Source organism: Lycorma delicatula, chromosome 9 (assembly GCF_047948215.1).
Source record: "Lycorma delicatula isolate Av1 chromosome 9, ASM4794821v1, whole genome shotgun sequence".
Lineage (NCBI taxonomy): Eukaryota > Metazoa > Arthropoda > Insecta > Hemiptera > Fulgoridae > Lycorma > Lycorma delicatula.
Window position 1 is genome coordinate 18,840,755 of NC_134463.1, and position 19,161 is coordinate 18,859,915.

Below are 19,161 nucleotides of genomic sequence, written 5' to 3' on the forward strand. Positions count from 1 at the left end.
TAGCAACTAACAAATTTTATTTAAAATTTCAGAAATTATTTTACAGATAAGAAAAATATGAAGTTTTACAATTTCATAGCAATAAGCTAGAATAGGTAAATAATGGCCAATAAGAAAATACAATAACCTGCCGTCATCATAACATTTATAAGAACATAATAATTTCATTGAAAAATAAGTTACAAAGAGTTCCATACAGATGGAAAATTTATTCTATTTACATACTGCGAATGAGAACAAACATTTTTTGTATATCTTAAAAACTGAAAAAAAGCTGCAAAATTTAAAGGAAAATATTTTTTATTAAAAAAGTTTTTTGGACAGTAATCTAATGTTCTGAACAAAAAACGCTGACATAAAATTAACATTTTTAAGCACAGAAAATTTATTACAATGAATAATAGCCAAAAACATGGAATTTTTCAATGCATTAGTTGCACAATCATTTTTTCCTTTAATACAAGATATCTACATGATCGGATGAACGTTGATGACCATTTTAAGTCTTTTTTTGTTAAAAAAGCTTCCAGTTCAGGGAACTTAGAATAGAAATATACATTTAAGCATAATAGCAAAAAATATTTGGCTAATGGTGATCAGAAAACTTTCTTTTTTTAATTAAATTCTGCCACATAATAAATACACCTTCATTCAAACACAGCCCAAAAACTGTAGTTAGCATGTCAAAAAGTGTTATATAGAGAAATAATTTTTAAAAAAAGTCTATTTTTAATAAACCTTAACTATATATCATAGACCACTGTTAACATTTTTATTTTGTGCTTAAATATTCAAATCCTAAACTCAAATGACAACAGAATAGTTGTTTGGTGGTATTTATGTTCTGTTTAAACTGCAAATCCATAGTTACTATAAAAAATAATTAAAATACTTCAATGAGAAACTGGTGGTACACTAATAATCTTTATAAAGGATTTTACTGCGTTACTTTTATTTGGGTTCACTACATTGGAGTTTCTCTGCGATACAAAACTCTAGTAGACAGCAAACTATGCAATTCAGTACCTTACATGAACTTTTGCTAGGTTATAAAAATTATAAATTTTGATATTGTTTTATCAGCAACACATAAATCAGGCAACTTGGAATTTCTTTTAATAATGCCTTAATGAAATAAAAATTAGTTAAAAAAAAATCCCCACAAAAAATGGTAAATTAAAACTAGAAAAAATGTTACTTTTCTTAATTTATACAAGTATTTTAGTATATTATTGTATAAAATATTATTTTTTCTAATAAATACTTTTACAGTCAACACCATCCACATTATATTAGGACAATTGATTTTCACTCAGAAACACAACACACACAATTTTCATAAAATATAGTATTCTTCAATCTGACACCCTAATGACAAAATATAATAAATTAAAATTACATTCAATTGGAAAACTGCATAAATTCACAAAGAGAACTAGAAACAATGACTAATTTTTAAATAATTGATTTTGGGTATTTAATAATTTTTATCTCTCCAAATTTACATAATATATGTAGTGTACAAAAAAGAATATCAGCATTTTAAAGCTAATTTAAATCTAATTTTGAGTTGCAGTAATGAATTACAAATAAAATGAGTGTAATCTTAGTTTCTCCCTACGAGTATTCAATGCCAGCACCTTTCATCACACTGCACACAACAGATAGGAGTTCATCCAGTACTTTAATTTACATGTCTGTTGTAATGGAAGCAACAACTATTTCAATCCTGTCTCAAATCTGACAGATCAGTATCTAGCAGAGGCACATATACAAAATCCATTACAAAGCTAAAGAAGAAGGTCGCACGAGGCAAAATCAATTTACATGCGAAGAAGCTCTGTCATCAGATCCATGTTGATTGATGCAGCAAGCCACGAAAATTTCATTCAACTAATCATTAATAGTTATACCAGTGCGGAGGTATTCTACCTTGTTAAATAAATTATATGGTCCTCAGTGAAAAAAAAAACAACCCAAAAACTTGGTTCAAGATATTACACAGAAAATGTTTAACTTTGGGAGAATCCCTTTGAAATAATAAAAATTCAAAGAGATTTCCTGAACCCAGATATGGATGTTGTAAGTTAATTTGCCATTAAGATGAAGTGTTGACCCTCACTAACAAAATAAAATCAAAATAATTGTCATCTTCATACTGCAAAATTTCAATTACGAAGTGAGGCTTCAGTAATATTATGGATAAATATTTAAGCATTTGGTTAAAACATTCCACACTTCAACACTGCCAGTTCAGGGCGGCCTTCCTAACAATTTTTTTAGGATTACACAGGAAAGATTCCCTAACATTTTTTTTTTAAACACCCTCAGCTGCCTAAAACTCTATCCTTTGCTCAGACATCTGGTCATTTCAAACCGATCACGCCATTGACAAATCTTATTCACTCGAAGGACCATAATTAAACTTTCTATAAAAAGCACATTCAACTGTTAACTACAGATTCACATTCAGCAAACATAAAGCTAGTCATTTTTTTGCAATTTTTTGCTATGTTTTTGCAATTTTTAATTTTTGAGTTTAATTTTTCAACAAAAATTTTTAGTCGCCAACTTTACTAGTGGCACATCAAGCAGAAAGATAGGAAATCAATTTTGTACATCTCATCCAAGAGATGAGATGTAAAATTAACAGCAGATGAGATAACAGCAAATTAACATCAAAATCGATCCAGCAGTCCAGGAAAATTTCATTCAACCGATTTTTTTTTGCAACTGATATTCTTTCTTGCACAACCTAATATATTCATGAATGACTATAGCATTTCAACAAGAGATTCTTAACCAAAATTTCTCAACGTGTAAACAATTTTGTGATGAAAATAATCATTATTACCAACTGAAATGTACATAAATATATATAATCAATTTGAATACTGTATATAGCATTTCCAACTAAATTTAAAGAATGTTGTATAATGCATGTTTAATCAACTCATTTCACGGATTGCAGATGTGTCTGTATTGGTTTTTGTTGTAAATAAATACAATAACTACCAGAAATATTTATTTTTTTTCTTAAGACTTTTCATTCAAAATATATGTGTTTTAGTTAGAAATAAATAATTCTAACATTATTTATAATCAATAATGTTAATTTTCATAAATATTTAAATTTTTTACTTAAGATTTATATTTATAATTTCTGTCTTCTGAATTCTACTCTGAACTGGAGACATAGATATAATAATTATATTAGTATTACTACTTCAATCTATGTTTAAAATAGAATTTACTTCTTTTTAATTATATACTTATTATTTATTCTGAATTCATTATTAATATTATACTTACTTTATCTGTTCCCATTTTCCAGACGTCAACAGGTCAAGCCATTTATCATACTTTTTCACTTACCATTTTTTTGAAAGAGCACTATTTCTTCAATTCATGTCCTTTTCCTATTTCCTGTAATACTACTTTTTCCAGTGTATTTTCCTCTTTTTTGCTTAAAAAATTACCTTTGATGATTTGCCGCTCTGTAATCTCTTCAATAGCCAAACTATTTCAGCTTTTCTTTTCTAAATCTTATCAACATTCTTTTAATAACCACCCTCCCTACTCCCTTATAATGTTTATAAGTCTGTGCAATACTCACAACTATAGCAATCTTCATAAAATAATTTTCTTATTATATAAAAATTCTCAAACAATCTGAAACAACCATCAATTACTAGAAAATAATTTTTTTAACCCTACATAAAACAATTTTCTAACCTTTCTCCAACACTTTATCAAATGACAACTATTGGAAAATAAAGTTTTGTCTTGAAATATAAAAAAATTAGGATTGCACTGAACTGAAGTTAACATTATGCTGATCATCAAAATTACACTTTTGTTGTAAAATACAAAATGTTAAAAAAAGTATTGTTTGTTCCAGCTATCCTAAATTAATTTTCAATGAGAAAAGTATCCTCAAGAGAAGTCATAGTTTCACAGCAACACACACCTTCTACATAATTATAAAGGCAACTGACATAATTTATCATCAGTGTTACCAAATGCTACTAGATAAGACAACTGAATAGTGGGCTAACCTTCAGGCTTAAGTTGCTTTTTAGTTTCCATTAAAGTTACAGGAAGGAAAATAGTACACAAAATCTGTACCACATTCTAAAGAATCATCAATGATCATTCCAAAACATGAACGACAAGATTCTTCTTTTATAAAAATACTTTCTTAGAGAATGGCTATAGAGAATATTGTTTCAGATGCCTTTGACTATATTAATATATAACAAGTATGCAGTAAAGAGCATAAGAGCATACTGAAAGCGGGAGAAAGGCTATTATCCACAACATTCTGTAAACATTTATGCAGCAATCAGCTCTTCAGTAACCTTGATAAATAGTAACCTAACCTCACAGACATCACGTCCATGCAAGCATCTGCAATTATTTACCATAAACTGTATTATTTTACTTTGCTTGGTCACTGCACTGGAGTAACCTTTTCTTATGACTTATAAGTAAAACTATTTTACAATTCTCATTTTTGACACGCACATAAGCATAATGTCGGTTTATATCTGAACATTAGCACATACCTTGTAATACTTTTGATAAAACAGTTAGAATATTTTACTGTTTGCAGGATATTAAGTTCCCCATCTAGTAACAACATAAAGTAGCAAATAACAAAGTAAAAGCATTGCCAACTTCACTTCTAACAAACTACATTCAGCATAATGGCTAGGGAAAGTACACAAACCAGACAACTTTGAGTTTCATTACCGAATATTACATCGAGTAATGACAAGCAAATTTAGAAAGTTTACCCTTTTTGAACATATCTGATACATAAAATTTTTTCTGTAACATTAAATTTATCAACGTAAATAAGCTTAAAGAATAACAAATATTAAATTAAATCACTATCTCATTACATCTGAGTTACCTCAATAGCTTAGTTGATTGTAACAATAACCATTAGCTTCTTTAAATATTTTTATGCGCAACTCCTGAAGATGAAGTAATATTTTCATCTATTCTAATATCATATATAAAAGCAAAAGTTATGAACAACCATAAAAATAAAATTAACTAAAAAAAAATAAAACAAAACAGGGAGATTATGAGAAAACAAAATAATATCGATTGAACCGTCAAATCAGAAAATATCAACAAAATAAATATTTAACGATTTTAGTTTCTTTTATACTTCTCTTATTATAATATTTACATAAAACTATATAAATTATGTGAAATTAGTTATGTAATTTTAAGTACACTTTTAATTATTTATATAATAGTACTAATAATTAAAAAAACCAATACTTATGATGATGAATCTTAATAAATATTTTACAAGTATTATAAACAGATATAGCATTAATAATTATAAGAATCTAAAAAAAATAAAATAAAAACTGAGAAAAATGTAAATGTTAAAAAATACAAATAAATAATAAAAACAATAATTTTAATAGCGAATTTAAAAGTTCTACATCATTATTTTAATTTATTATAATAATAATAATGATGATGATGATGATGATGATGATGATGATGATAAATAAAAAGAACAAATTATGTTTTTTTTGAGTTCATCGTAATATTACACAAAAAAAGGAAAAAAAAGTTTTATTGTAAACCGTTGTTATAAATATTACATGTTTTAATATTAATAATAATTAAGCTATTTACTAAAAAAAAGAAAAAAAAATATATTTATAATATATTACAAGTAAACTATTTAAATTAAATTATTAATAGTACATCTTAATTTTTCATAATCAAAAATTGATCGTTATATAAATTTTTATGTGATGGATAACCAATTAATTAAAACTCTATTATGCATTAAGTAAAATAATAAAACACATGCGTTATAATAATATTATGTATAAATTATTATTATTATATTGTATAATAAAAATAATAATAGCTAGCGCATTTCATCCATAATAATTTCAGTCTTTAAGTTTTCTGAAGAATGAATTATGCTAGTTTTTCTTATATATTATTTTAGTTTGGTTATACGTTGATGATGATAATAATATATATAATATATACTTTCAGCAAAGCTAATTACATTAATAATATAATTATAGTCCATTATTATTATTATTATTATGTAATCACTGAGACGTGTTGCTAATATAAATTAGGCTAACATCAAAACACAGGAAATAATTCTCCACGTTAAATATATATATATATATACATATATATATGTATACATTTATATGTATATATTAAACAACAGTAGCCACTTGGTAAAAATCACAGCCCCTATTTAAAATAAACAATTGATAATTTCTTATACTTCCTTTATTTAAAAAAAAACTAAATAAATAAAAAAACAAAAAAAATACGAAGATATTAAAAATGAGTAAAATCCCAATAATTTTTCCTAAGAGTTTTCGGGTATGGAATAGGCTGTTGTTAAATAACAGCTCATAATAGTTATAAAATAATTATTCAATTAGTAAAATGACATGACATAATTCGAAACAAAGCGTTCAGTTTTTAATAGTTATTATTGTAACAGTCGTGTATTAATATAAAACTATTGTTTAACTTTTATAATTACTAAACGAACTTATTACTCATCAGGGTCATAACTATGACAATATTGCAACTATTTTGTAAATGTATTTTTAAAAGTTTTATATATTTACTGTAACTTCATTTATTACAACTTTGTAACTGATTTAATTGATATTTTTTATTTTTATGCAGTTTTACATACTTTATGCAGTTTTTAATTATTATATAATAATTATTATTTATATTAATATAAATGTAAACAGCAACGAGATCCAGTGATTTAGTCAGGCCAAAATAATATTTTTTTTCTTCATTCATTATCCAATAGAATCGATCATGTTTCCGATGATAATAAAACGACGATGATTGTTTGTTATTTATTATTATAATTCTTTTTTTAATTAACATTCAATTATAGATTTTTATAGCTTTTTCCAAATAATTAAACCGTGAACGCTTTGGTGCTTTATTTATATGTTCTAAACCAAGCCAGGGTTTATTAGCGGATGTACCTGGAAAAAAAATTATAAATAGTAAAATCAAATCTTAATACAAATAATTTTACATTACATTTAATTTTATTTACATTTAATTAAGTGAAAAACAGTTTTTTTTTAAAAATCCAATTAAAAATTACTTTGATTCAAAGCATTATTGATACGTGCCCCCATTTCCTAAAAAATTAACTTACAATTTAATTTTCTTCAAAATTCATGTTTAAATATTCATGGCTAATTTTAATTTTTTGTAGCGCGTTATTCAGTATTAAATTTAATTTTATACAAATCTAATAACATTGGAGTGACGATTAGGTAATGGCAGTGCACTACTTGTTTTATATTAAACAGTTTTAAAAAAAAAAAGCTGACCAAATATGATAGTGACAATAAAAAATTATAAAAGTAGAATGAACTCATCGCTGTACTGTGAATAACAAACTTGTTCACACAGACTATTAAAGACATAAAAACAATATTTAAATATAAAACGGTTTTTTTTTAACTGCAAATTTTAGATTTCACTCTTCTGTTGAAATTGAATATACACTGGAGAAGGTAGATGAAAAGAGATCCTAGCTGCATTTGTGGCTCTCCAAAGCAGGGAGCATATAATGGAAGAGTAGCCTCTCAGAAAATTTACTGGAAGTTTGCTGTTAATGTGTAGGGTGCTTGGATTTAACTCAAGTATAAACTAGTCAGATGAGAGCAGACTATAAATTTTAACTATCTCTGACCAGAGACAGTTTTCATTCATCGTATTTCTCAGCTAACTGCTGCTTACAGATTGTTCTTATAAATGCAGAAATATGATAAGTGATCTAATTCCAGTCTCTTAAATAAAATGTTCCCTTTCTTCAGAATTTGAAATTCTTAAAATCATTATAACAAGTGAATTTAGATTTTTACAATTGTATAACAGTATATAATTATTTTCTGATCCTCTAGCCTTCACAAAATTTAGAACTTTTATTTTTCAGCCATCAAAAATTTTAATTTAAAACAAACATCTGATGATAAATATAAATTACAAAAAATCATTTATATTTAAGTAAACACGAGCTACTATGGATAATTTTTTTTTATGTATTTCTAATTCAGAACCTCTTTACAGCAACCAGTAATTCCAAATAAAACAAAAGAGAGCTCTAACCCCAACTATGCAAAATTAATACCTTATGATAATTTTAACTGAAATACATTTAAAACAATATAAAAGTATATAATGTAATTAAAAAAAAGAAAAGAAAAATACCATGTGTAGGCTGAATTTTAAAATCCTGAAGACTTATCTGGTATTCATTTTCATTAATAAATTGTGCTCTTCCCATAGTTACTATCGCAAACTTGAACTGTAAATGAAACAAATATCAAATAAATTTAAGATACAAAAAAGTAAGAATGAAATGTTTACACATATACACAAGAAAGAATTAAATCAATCTTTTTTTAATGGAAAAAAAATTGGGTTTGCTTGTTTGTTAAAAAAATAAATAAATCACAAATATACAAAAACAAATCCATACTTAAACTCCAATAAAACTAATTCAATCACAGACACTACTAACCTTCTCAAATTCTTTTTCTTGGATACCTAATTTCTTAGCCAGTCTATCTTTAACCTTAGAAAATGATTCTCCCTGTAAATAAAAACAAAAAAAAAATTACCATTTATCATCATGTACATTAACAATCTGTTATAATGAGTTTTATGAAAATGAAGAAAAACAAAGTAATTAGTAAGAAAATTTTTATGAACCTAAAATGAAAAAATCAAGTGTCTCTTGGCCTCATCAACTACAAAATCTGCAGTTTCAATTATTAAATGCTTTCCTTGACTACTAGGTAATAGAAAAACACCATAATCCAAACTGCCAGTATATTTATTATTAGTTTTACTGCAGGGTAGTTCTGCAAATTTGTTTAACTCACCCAGATTGTAAATTAAAAAAATGAATAATTTTTAATTTTTTTATTTATAAATGTACTAATTTTTAACCTTGTAATATTTCTCAATTTATTATAGCACCTGTTAAGTGTAACATTACATGAAATTGTTGTACGTACAAATATTTCTGTCACTAAAATCAAAAATAAAGAAAAAGCTTAAAGTTAAATCTAACTCAATATGGATAATAAAAATGTTCATAAATAAATGTAGTTAATACATATACAAGTTATAAATACATCCATAAATCTCAACTTTACTAAGAGACACAGGAGAATCAGTAGTTTCAGATTTTCTATATGTCAGACCCAAAACTATCTGAAATCTTTTGACATTCAGTTTTAAAATAACATTTTTAATTAGTAAAAAGCATAACTAATGTAACACAGTAGTGGTACACTAAATCACAATCTGTCAAGAGTTGAAAACCTTTACCTCATTAAATGCAGGAGAATGACTGTAAAAAAGAATGGAGTTAGTGCCAATAAATACTAAGAAAAAGTTTCTGCAAATATCAATGAGAATATTTTAAAACGAAACATAACAAAATACAGGTTGGTTGAAATATATGAAGTTTGATAGTTATATTCACAAACCGAAACTATAGATATAAGAATATATATGTTTGGAGATCATTATATAGCAATAGAATGAACAAAAATATTTTGCCATCAAATAAATGGCACAGATCAACATAAAATGGATAGTTGGGTAAAAGAACTCAGTGTATGAAAACAGTTTCATATACTTAAGACAAGTTACTTAAAAATAATTTAAAATTTATTAAAAATTTCCTTATTGGCTTGTTATGGGCTTTCAATTAAAAATAACGGCCAATTAAATCAAGGCAATTTAAAAAATTTAATTTTGTCTGTTTTCATCAAATGATCACTTAAAATAATGCTTTAACTCCACTTCTAGTTTTCTAAGTTATATCTTACAAAAGCTCATAGAGTAATCATTCAGGATAAGTTCAACTATTATACAAAAGTTAGATTGTAAGCTATCGGACATTTTAACTAATCAGAATTCCAAATAGCAAGTGCTGATGTTTCCCCAACAAACACGTAAAAAAAAAAAAAACAAAAAACAAAGCATATAATGAATTCTAATTTAGTATCATTTAACAATCTTTATTTCTTAAACAAACCTGTTTTATTTTCAATAAAAACGGAATACCAAACGTTGAAAAGGTATCTTTGTGGAAGTGGGCAACAGGAATGAGCATTTCATCTTCAGCTATATTCATCTCATCCTTAGGAATTTCCTCTATCCTGTAAAATATTAATTATTTAAACATAAAATCATATTAAAAACATTCATATATAAAAACAACCACAGATTTGTCAACGAATAACTGATCTTTTAGTACATATGAGATCTGTAAATAAAGTAATGAGATGTTTTTTTGGTAGCCAAAGTGGCAACACTGTAAAGTTACTAGTACACATATGGTTATATGAACAGCTGATTTATATTAGGTATCAATATTTTTGGTCACATGAGACAAACTTTTCGTGAAACGAGTTTTTGTTGTGCGTTACAAAAATGAGTGACTCATTTTTGTAACGCACAACAAAAACTCGTGATACTAATTATGAGCAATGTTATGCAATCAAGTTTTGCATTGAACTCTGTGAGAATGCTACTGAATCATTTCAAAAATTGAAAAGGGCGTACGGAGATGACACTCTGTCACAAGTCCAAGTTTTTAGGTAGTTTAAAACATTTTCAGATGGTTGGGAATCAGTCACAGATGATCCACACTCTAGAAGACCGTTAACATCATAAAGCGACAACAATGTTGACTGAATCAGAGACTTGATACGGTACAATCAGCAATTAACTGAAAGAATGTTTGCAGAACAGTTGAATTTGAACCATACCACAGTACATAAAATTTTTACAAATTGGACATGAAAAAAGTTTGTGCAAAAATTGGTCCCAAAAAACCTCACTGTTGAACAGTAAAACAGGGTGAGAAAGTGCTGTGATCTTCTAGGGTGAATTGAAACAGATCCTGATTTTCTAAAAAATGTTATTACTGGTGATGAATCTTGGATATTTAGCAGTATTACAGTACAGAGTACAACCCAGATTCAAAATGCAAGAGGAAGTGTGCCACTCCTAACTCATCACGTCCCAAAAAAGCAAAAAGAGCAAATCAAAACCATGCTTTGTTTCTTCAATAGTATTGGCATTTTCCATAAGGAGTTTTTAACACTACAGTACAGACTGTAAAGCAATATGTTTAATGAGAAATTCTTGAAAGAGTGTTGGAAAATGTTGCCCATGAGACCAGCCATCAAAGACAACTGGATGCTGCTTCATGGCAATGCAGCTTGTCACACTGCACTCTCAATTAATGAGTTTCTGGTAAAGAAAAACATTCCTGTAGTTCAACCACCTTACTCACACGATGAGTCCCTGCAACTTTTTCCTGTTTCCGGCTTTAAAAAAGCACATCAAAACACACCATTTTGAAACAGTAGAAAACAAAAAAATGTAACCAACCATCTGAAGGATAATCTTGTTTCTGAGTTCCAACAATGACATGAACAGTGGAAAAACCATTTGAAATGTTGCGTGGCTTCCCAAGGAAACTAATTCAAAGCTGATAAGAATCTATGTATAATTGGATTGTAAATAAATTTTTTTTTGAATCGGTCTCATTACTTTATTTAAGGACTTGTATATACATACATCAATTTGATTAAAAAAGTATTATCATTATGTTTCCATACACATTTCAATTTATCAAAATTTCAAAATTCCATTATAAAAATGATCATGAACCCTCCTGTGTCATGAACAGGACTTGTATTTCAAGATCAACCGATTAAAAATATAAAGTAAAAACAAAAATAAATTCAACAATAATGCATACTTAGTTGGATTTAATTTTTTTTCAAGTATTAATTTATAAAAACGTGTAACTTTTTATATATTCATATAACATTTCAAAAATCTCTGGATCTTGGGATGCTTTGTTGAATTGTAGTTATTAAATAACTGCAAGTCAGTTTGATATATCCCTGTATCAAGCCAGAATGTATTAAGTAGCTAAAATTAAATCCTAACATAATTAGAGTTGGTTGTGTGTAAAGCCTATGTTAAAACTTTGTTCTGCCATTCAACCTCCAACATGGAGGTTTTAACTCTCTGCACCAGCTCAGTGCGTTAAGAATCTACTGGTGACCGGCTAAAGTATATTAATCTGAATGATTGTAAAGAAAGAATGGAGTTTGTTCCAATAAACACTAAGAAAAACTTTCTACAAATATCAATGAGAATATCTTAAAACAAAACATAGAATAAAATAAACCTGGTTCTCTGCACCAGCTCAGTGCATAAGAATCTACTGGTGACTGGCTGAAGTATACTAATCTGACTGGTCATTCACATTTTAATTCTTTGCAGGAACTATAGTTTAACTTGTAAATTATTTACAATTTTAATTAAAGAGTGTACTACTCGTTGCAGCATCAATAAAAGGCCTCGGATAAATGGACGTTTCCTACCTGTATCTTTCATAAAGACCCCAACTTTAGATTTATGGGTAGATGGTATCACTTATTCCCTTAACCATGTCTAAAGCCGTGTTTGAAAATTAGATTACCAAAAACATCATAAGCAAACAGTACAGTTTTGAAAAATAACTTACATTGAAAAACAACTTTTCAATAAGTTTTTGATATCTCTCATTACTTCATCTAACCTTTGTGACTTTACTACCAGAATAACAAACTATTTATATGGTAGTTATTCTTCTGTCTTAGATATAAGCTCCCCTACCTTAATATTTATTTTCTTATCTTCCTTTTATCACATTTTTATTGCCTTACTCTTCTCAATATTTTTAAACTGAATTTCTCTCCTAGTAACATCCATGCTCTTCACAATTTATTCAATTTTATTAACTCATTTTTAATTTTTTCTATAAGAACAACATAATCTACAAATTTTAAAATTTTATTTTCTCATCTAGGAGAGTCACTTCATTATCAAATTTTCCCTTCTATTCTTTCTATATGCAAGTTGAAGAGCAACTGGAAGATAAGAAACTATAATGTTGTGTTGTTCATTTCTCAATAAAAATTATTTTTTAATCTTCAATTCTTATAACTGCTACCTAATTCTTGAACAGATTGCAAATAATTTAATTTAACTGTGCATAAATAACTTAATCTTAATTAAATAAAAGCATTACTGTATAATAGTGATTCTGTTTCAAATTTATTATCTAAAACAAAATCCATTTTAGAAGAACTGTCGTTTGCAAATTTCTGTTCTAATCTTCAACACATTTAATAGAAGATTAATTTTTAATGCTTAGTTATTGCATAGACTATAGTTTACTTTCATCAAAATAGTGAATAGAATTAAAAGAATCTCTTAACATAAAATCTAAAAGCTGCAAGCAACAATATAGGAAATAAGCAAACCATATATCAGATGAGATTCCTTATATTTTATTACCTAGATTAAGCAACAAATTGTACATATCAACTAAAAGAATACTATTATGAAATTTTATTTGTCTCATATGGGTACCTAGTATACGTAGATGAAGAAAATAATCATTTTCTTAATACAGACTGCCATGAAGTCATGGAATAGTTGTGTACAGGGTAAAATTAAATGACAAAAAACCTTCATGATACAGCTGTTAACTTCTTCAAAATAATTTTGGAAGTAGAGAGAGATCCTATCCTTGCACTATTAAAATGTGTTATAAATTAATGAAGACATTCAATAAAAATTAATAAATTCATTTCTGTTCATTTAATAATAATAAAAAAAATATATATATATAAATGGAAGTGCATAAATTGAATTCATATGTAACTTAAAACATCTGATCCAAACAATTAATAATTTGTATTAAACTGACATCTTTTTATTATGCTATAATGATCAAATAATCATGTTGAAAACTAATTTAACAGTTTAATTTTTGAAAAATAAGTATCTGAGTTCTCTCATTACCAACATTATTACAGTTTATACCTGACATTAAAAAATATATTTAATTTTCTTACCGTACCTATAGATTTTAGTATTATTTAAAGAATTCAGCTGTTCTAATGGCATGTCATCTTTTGGACCGGTTTGTATTTTACTACAACTTACTTCAACTATCCTGAAAAAAGAATCAATAAAAAATTAGTATATTTGAAACTACAAAGGTAAATAAAGAATATTATTTATTATTAGGTTTTTTAAGAGAAGATGTTTTAAAAACATTTACTTTCAAAGGAAAGTTCATACTCACAAATCTTTCATAAAGTGAATAAATATAACTATGTTAACAAGAAAAACCTAAAATTTTTTAACTCCAAATAAAATGATTTGGAATATTCCAGAAAATATCTATCAGAATATTTGCCAAATACAAAATTTATGTTTACCTTAGTTTACCAGAGCCATCTGGGGACAATTCAACAGCTTTCTTTGCTTCTTCTAGTAGATCTGCCACAGTACCATTCTTATTGGGATATAACGTTAATTCTTTTTCTTCTTTTAATTTAGGACCTACCCATACACACTAGAAAACAAACATTTTTTAATTAAATTTAATTAGATAAAACTGAATATATAAAGCAAGAAATTGGTTATCCACTAAATACAGTTCAAATAAAAGGTAAGAACATTCAATTGCATTACATTATCTAACCCTGGTAAATATAAGTAAGAGCTTTTAACTGCAACACAAGTATACACATACTAAAGAAATTCACTAACAACTTTTAATATTTTAATTTTAATTACATGTAATTTGTAAAATTTGACTGCTGATGATGTAACACTCTCAAAGCGCTACAGTTAGATGAGTGTTCTTGCCTATTATTTGAACTGGATCTGGTGGATTATATTCACTTTTAATATATATATATATATATATACACACCCACACTCACTCTCTCTCACTCTTTTCTTTTCAGGATAAATTCCAGATAGAAGTCTGAAAACACTATTTCCAAAATATTTGTCAAAATTTTTAAAACACACTTCCACATTCATATTAGATCATTTTTCTTTATTTCTGAGAACTTTTAAAAATACATTTTAAGCCCAAAATTGCAAAGATTTCTGTCTTAAGCTTCCACTTAAATAATGGGCAATCCAAATTCTTTAACTGTTTTCTTATTACGCAAAATCTAATCATAATTAATAAAATAATTTCAAGGCTAAAACATTTTCTTTTAGCAGGATTTCCAGCTAACCTTTGTGAGACATTTCCTTTTCTTTGACAAGTAAAGTCAAGTTATGAAGATAATATTAGGGTTAATACTTGCGCCAGATCAGACTAACATTAATTTACATGTACTTCATGAAGTAAAATAATCAAAAATATTAAGATGATTTTCAAAAATTAGGCACTGAAGTTAGTGAAATTGTATTGTAAAAAATCCTAACAAAAAAACCTAATTAAACAACAAAAAGCTTCTTAAATAAATTATTTCTGCAATTTTAAAATTAAATGCAAATGAATCAAACTTACCTTAAATAATTTCTTATTTTCAAGTTCATTTATAGGTATTGAAAGTTGCTGATAGTAGATTTTTTTGATTCCTTTAGGTTTTGTATAAACTAACAGATCTTTTACTGTACCTTCATAAGTACACCTTAATGGGTGACCAGGACTATCTTTATAACTGTAACAAAAAGGACAAAAACATTACAATTCAGAATTTATTATAACTACAAAACACTACACAAAATTTATATTACTAAATAAAACAGGAGAAAAAGAAAATTTAACTTACTTTTGAGATTTAAAGAACTGTAATCGGTACGGATCAGTTCCAACCCTCTGCGCAACTGCAGCAGCCATTTGGTCGTATGTCATTCGAACAGATAATTCTATTGTAAAACCGGTATCATTTGGAATCATTTTGTCACAAAATGTTACTTCTACTCTATAAAATAGATCCCTGAAAAAAAAAGATAATTTATCAAAACTGATGAGTACAATTAAGATTCATGTTAAAGCATTGATTGGTCGGTGTAAATATTAAGATCACATTTTATTATTTACTGCAATTATTATAGTTGACTGAAAAGACTATCCCAGGTCAATTTTCATTATAGGACGTCATAGTCAAAAATCTTTCAAATTCTTAGAAAACAGATAAGTCTTTTGAATTATTTGCCTTGTTTAGGATTTTTCTGGTTTTTATTTTGTGTAATAAATATATCTTGTCCTTCTAGATTAAATTTATTTTCTGAGATTTGTTTGGTTATTTCTATTTCACTTAACACATTTTAAAAGATTATTTCACCTCAGTTACACATGGAGTTGTAAAGCAAAAATCAAGTCTCTGTAGGAAAAAAATGTGCTTACAAAATTCTAGCTGTTACTGGATTACATTGTAAACAGAAAGAAATAAATACACTGGAGATAAATATGCAACTGAGAATCAGGTAAAACTAATATAACAATTTACACTATCACTCATGAAATCTGATCATACAATAAAATTAATCTGATAATATTTGTTCTCTTTCTGCAGACAGTCCATTAGGATCAAGCATGATCAGTACAATACAGTTTACATAAGCACTTAATATACAAGGGCGAGTCAAAAATTATCTTCACTTTTCATTCTACAATTCACTTACACAAAGGTAGGGGTAACATGTGCAACATTTTTCTTCATAGTCTGATCACAAGTCCGACCACTGTGGATTTGTTAACACTGTAATAGCTGTTGCAACTATTGAAATAAAATTTCACAGATGTGATCGCACTGGTACAAACTCTAAGCATGCTTGCAAAGAAGGCAATATGACCTCCCTTGTCAGTGCGCTTGGTCTAGCAGCCCACAAGCTTGAGTTATTCTTTCTAAGGTTTTCAGTGGGTCACACCGCGGAAAATCAATGACCTCACAAAGCATTGTTCAGCAACCCAAACTGATGAAAGTTAGATGGAGCAAGATCTGAGCTGTAGGGAGGGTGTTCTAGTATGTCAAAATTCAACTTGATGGTTTGAAGTGTGTCAAGCTGTATATAGTCATTTTCATGCAATAAAAACACTTTCTTTTGTTGCAAATTGCTGGCTTCACTGCGCTGTTGATCATATTTCCCTTTTCCATTTATAAGCCCTATTGTGTCAAAAAAAAACAATAAAAAACAGTTAGCATAACCTTTCCCGCCGATGGCTCAGTCTTGAATTTTTTCTTCATCGAAGATCCCACCTGTTTCCACTCCATACCCGCATTTCATCACTGGTGATTATTCTGTTCAAAAATGTGTTGCCTTCCTTGTTTGTTGAAGCAATCAAGATGCACTGGTAGATGTCAACAAGTTTGATTTTGTATTCTGCAGTAAGCTGTCTTTATACCCACTGCAAACACTTTACAGAAGCAGAGCTCGTCGAAGATGATTTGATGGGCAGAAGTATAACTGATATTCAAAGAAAACACTACCTCAAATGATAACTTGCCTAATTATCAGTACCATCTCTCAAGCTCACTGAATCTTGTCGTCCATGTTGGTAGTTGACAGGCATCCTGCTCCCTCTTTGTGTCACTATAGTCTGGCCATTTTTTAAACTATTCTCGAACCATGACAAAACCCTTTTACATGATAAAGAACTGTCCCTGTATTGTGATAAAAGTCTATGATGAATTTCAGCCTCTTTCACACATTCCAAACAAAGAAATACGATCACTGCTCATTGTTTACACTGTAATAGCTGTTAGGCAACTGTTGGGATAAAATTTTACAGATGAGATCGCAGTGGTACCATCTCTAAGCATGCTTGCACAGAAGGCAATATGACAACCTTGAAGGTTTATTATAGCGAAGTGTGGGTAATTTTTTATTCACCCTCATATTTGTTAAACAAATAATTATTTATAAATTATTAATGAGATAGGACAATAGTCACCAATTAATGTAAACAGCATGTAGCAAAAGTGCATCCAACTTCTGTAAACTAGTGAAACAATTTTATTACACGACTTAGGTTAAGAATTGGGATTTTACCTAACTTCACAATGTTTAATTCCTAGATCCTATTTCCTGATATGTTCGAATTTGTCAGGTTGTAAGCATGCAAATTATTACTGTCTAACCTACGGCCCACCATTATCCCTTTTTGTAGAATTTAGTAGGCACCACTATGAAATTCATATCTCTGAATGTAGGTCTATTCTACAGAAATATTAATATAATTATTAATGTAAAAATGAGGACTTAAAAAAGTACAACTCTACTCAAACAAATATTACAATTTTTACAGAAAAAACTGATGTCAAAATTACATAAAACCTATCTTTCAGAACCCTAAAAACTAAGTCATTAACTCATAAAACTATGTCATTTACTCATAAATATAATTTATCATAAAGTCTAGGACCTATAATGTCAATTTAAAAATAATCATGTCCTCCTTTTATCAGCAATAATTATAATAGCTAACTATCAGAAATAATTAATGTGTTGGAAAAAATGAATATGAAGGGTTTTACAAATTTAAGTGTGTGGAAAGGAGGTAATAAGAAGGGTCAAGACAAAGTTCCAGGTGTAAAAACGTAAATAGGATTCCCAGAATGAATTCATATATTATATTATGAAACCAAGCAGTCCACAGCCATCACTTATGTTTATAATAATGAAGGATAAAAAGATAAGACTAGAGAAAGAAAAGTATGTTTGCTAATGAAAATGTTTTACGGGATAATGTGAAAATGATGTACAGAGAAAAAATGTTTGATGTTTGGCATGGAAGGATTGCAAAATGGAATATGAAAAAGATAGCAACAAGATTAATGGCAACCAAAAATCAGGGGGAAATTAAGACCAAAGATGAAGTTTTTGAAGTACTCAAGTGTTCAACTCATTTGAATAGTAGGAGACAGAGGATGAGAAGATTGAGAGATGAGATAGGAAAAAGAGAACTGGATGCAAGATTTACTATTATATTTAATGCCAAAAGGGCATTATGAAATAAGAAAAATTTAAGTTTTCACAACACATATATTTGTGAAGAGGCAACACAACACTTTATGAAGAGGCATCCTGTTGTCAAATGATGAGTATGAAATTTTTTAAAATAAAACAGGCAGGACAAAGAATGATCATTTAAGGAATGTAAGAGCTCTAACAAATATAAAAAGCATACTGGGTATAGCAGGAAAGGTAAAACTCTTGATGGTTTGGTGATTAATTTTAAGAGGATGAGGGGAAAAAATG

At 27.8% G+C, this 19,161-nt stretch overlaps 1 protein-coding gene across 8 annotated transcripts in view; it reads right to left on the reverse strand.

The window, feature by feature from the left end:
* The window catches only part of Usp7 (Ubiquitin-specific protease 7), a 111,622-nt gene continuing 92,461 nt past the window's right edge, over positions 1-19,161 (reverse strand). For all 8 annotated transcript variants that reach the window (XM_075375776.1, XM_075375775.1, XM_075375782.1 and 5 more), the window contains exons 17-24: positions 15,729-15,896; positions 15,464-15,617; positions 14,370-14,506; positions 14,006-14,101; positions 10,109-10,232; positions 8,579-8,650; positions 8,266-8,362; positions 1-7,025 (exon numbers count right to left, since the gene is read on the reverse strand). In XM_075375776.1, coding sequence (XP_075231891.1) covers positions 6,922-7,025; positions 8,266-8,362; positions 8,579-8,650; positions 10,109-10,232; positions 14,006-14,101; positions 14,370-14,506; positions 15,464-15,617; positions 15,729-15,896 — 952 coding nt within the window. In that variant the 3' untranslated portion in view covers positions 1-6,921. The remainder of the gene's footprint in view (positions 7,026-8,265; positions 8,363-8,578; positions 8,651-10,108; positions 10,233-14,005; positions 14,102-14,369; positions 14,507-15,463; positions 15,618-15,728; positions 15,897-19,161) is intronic.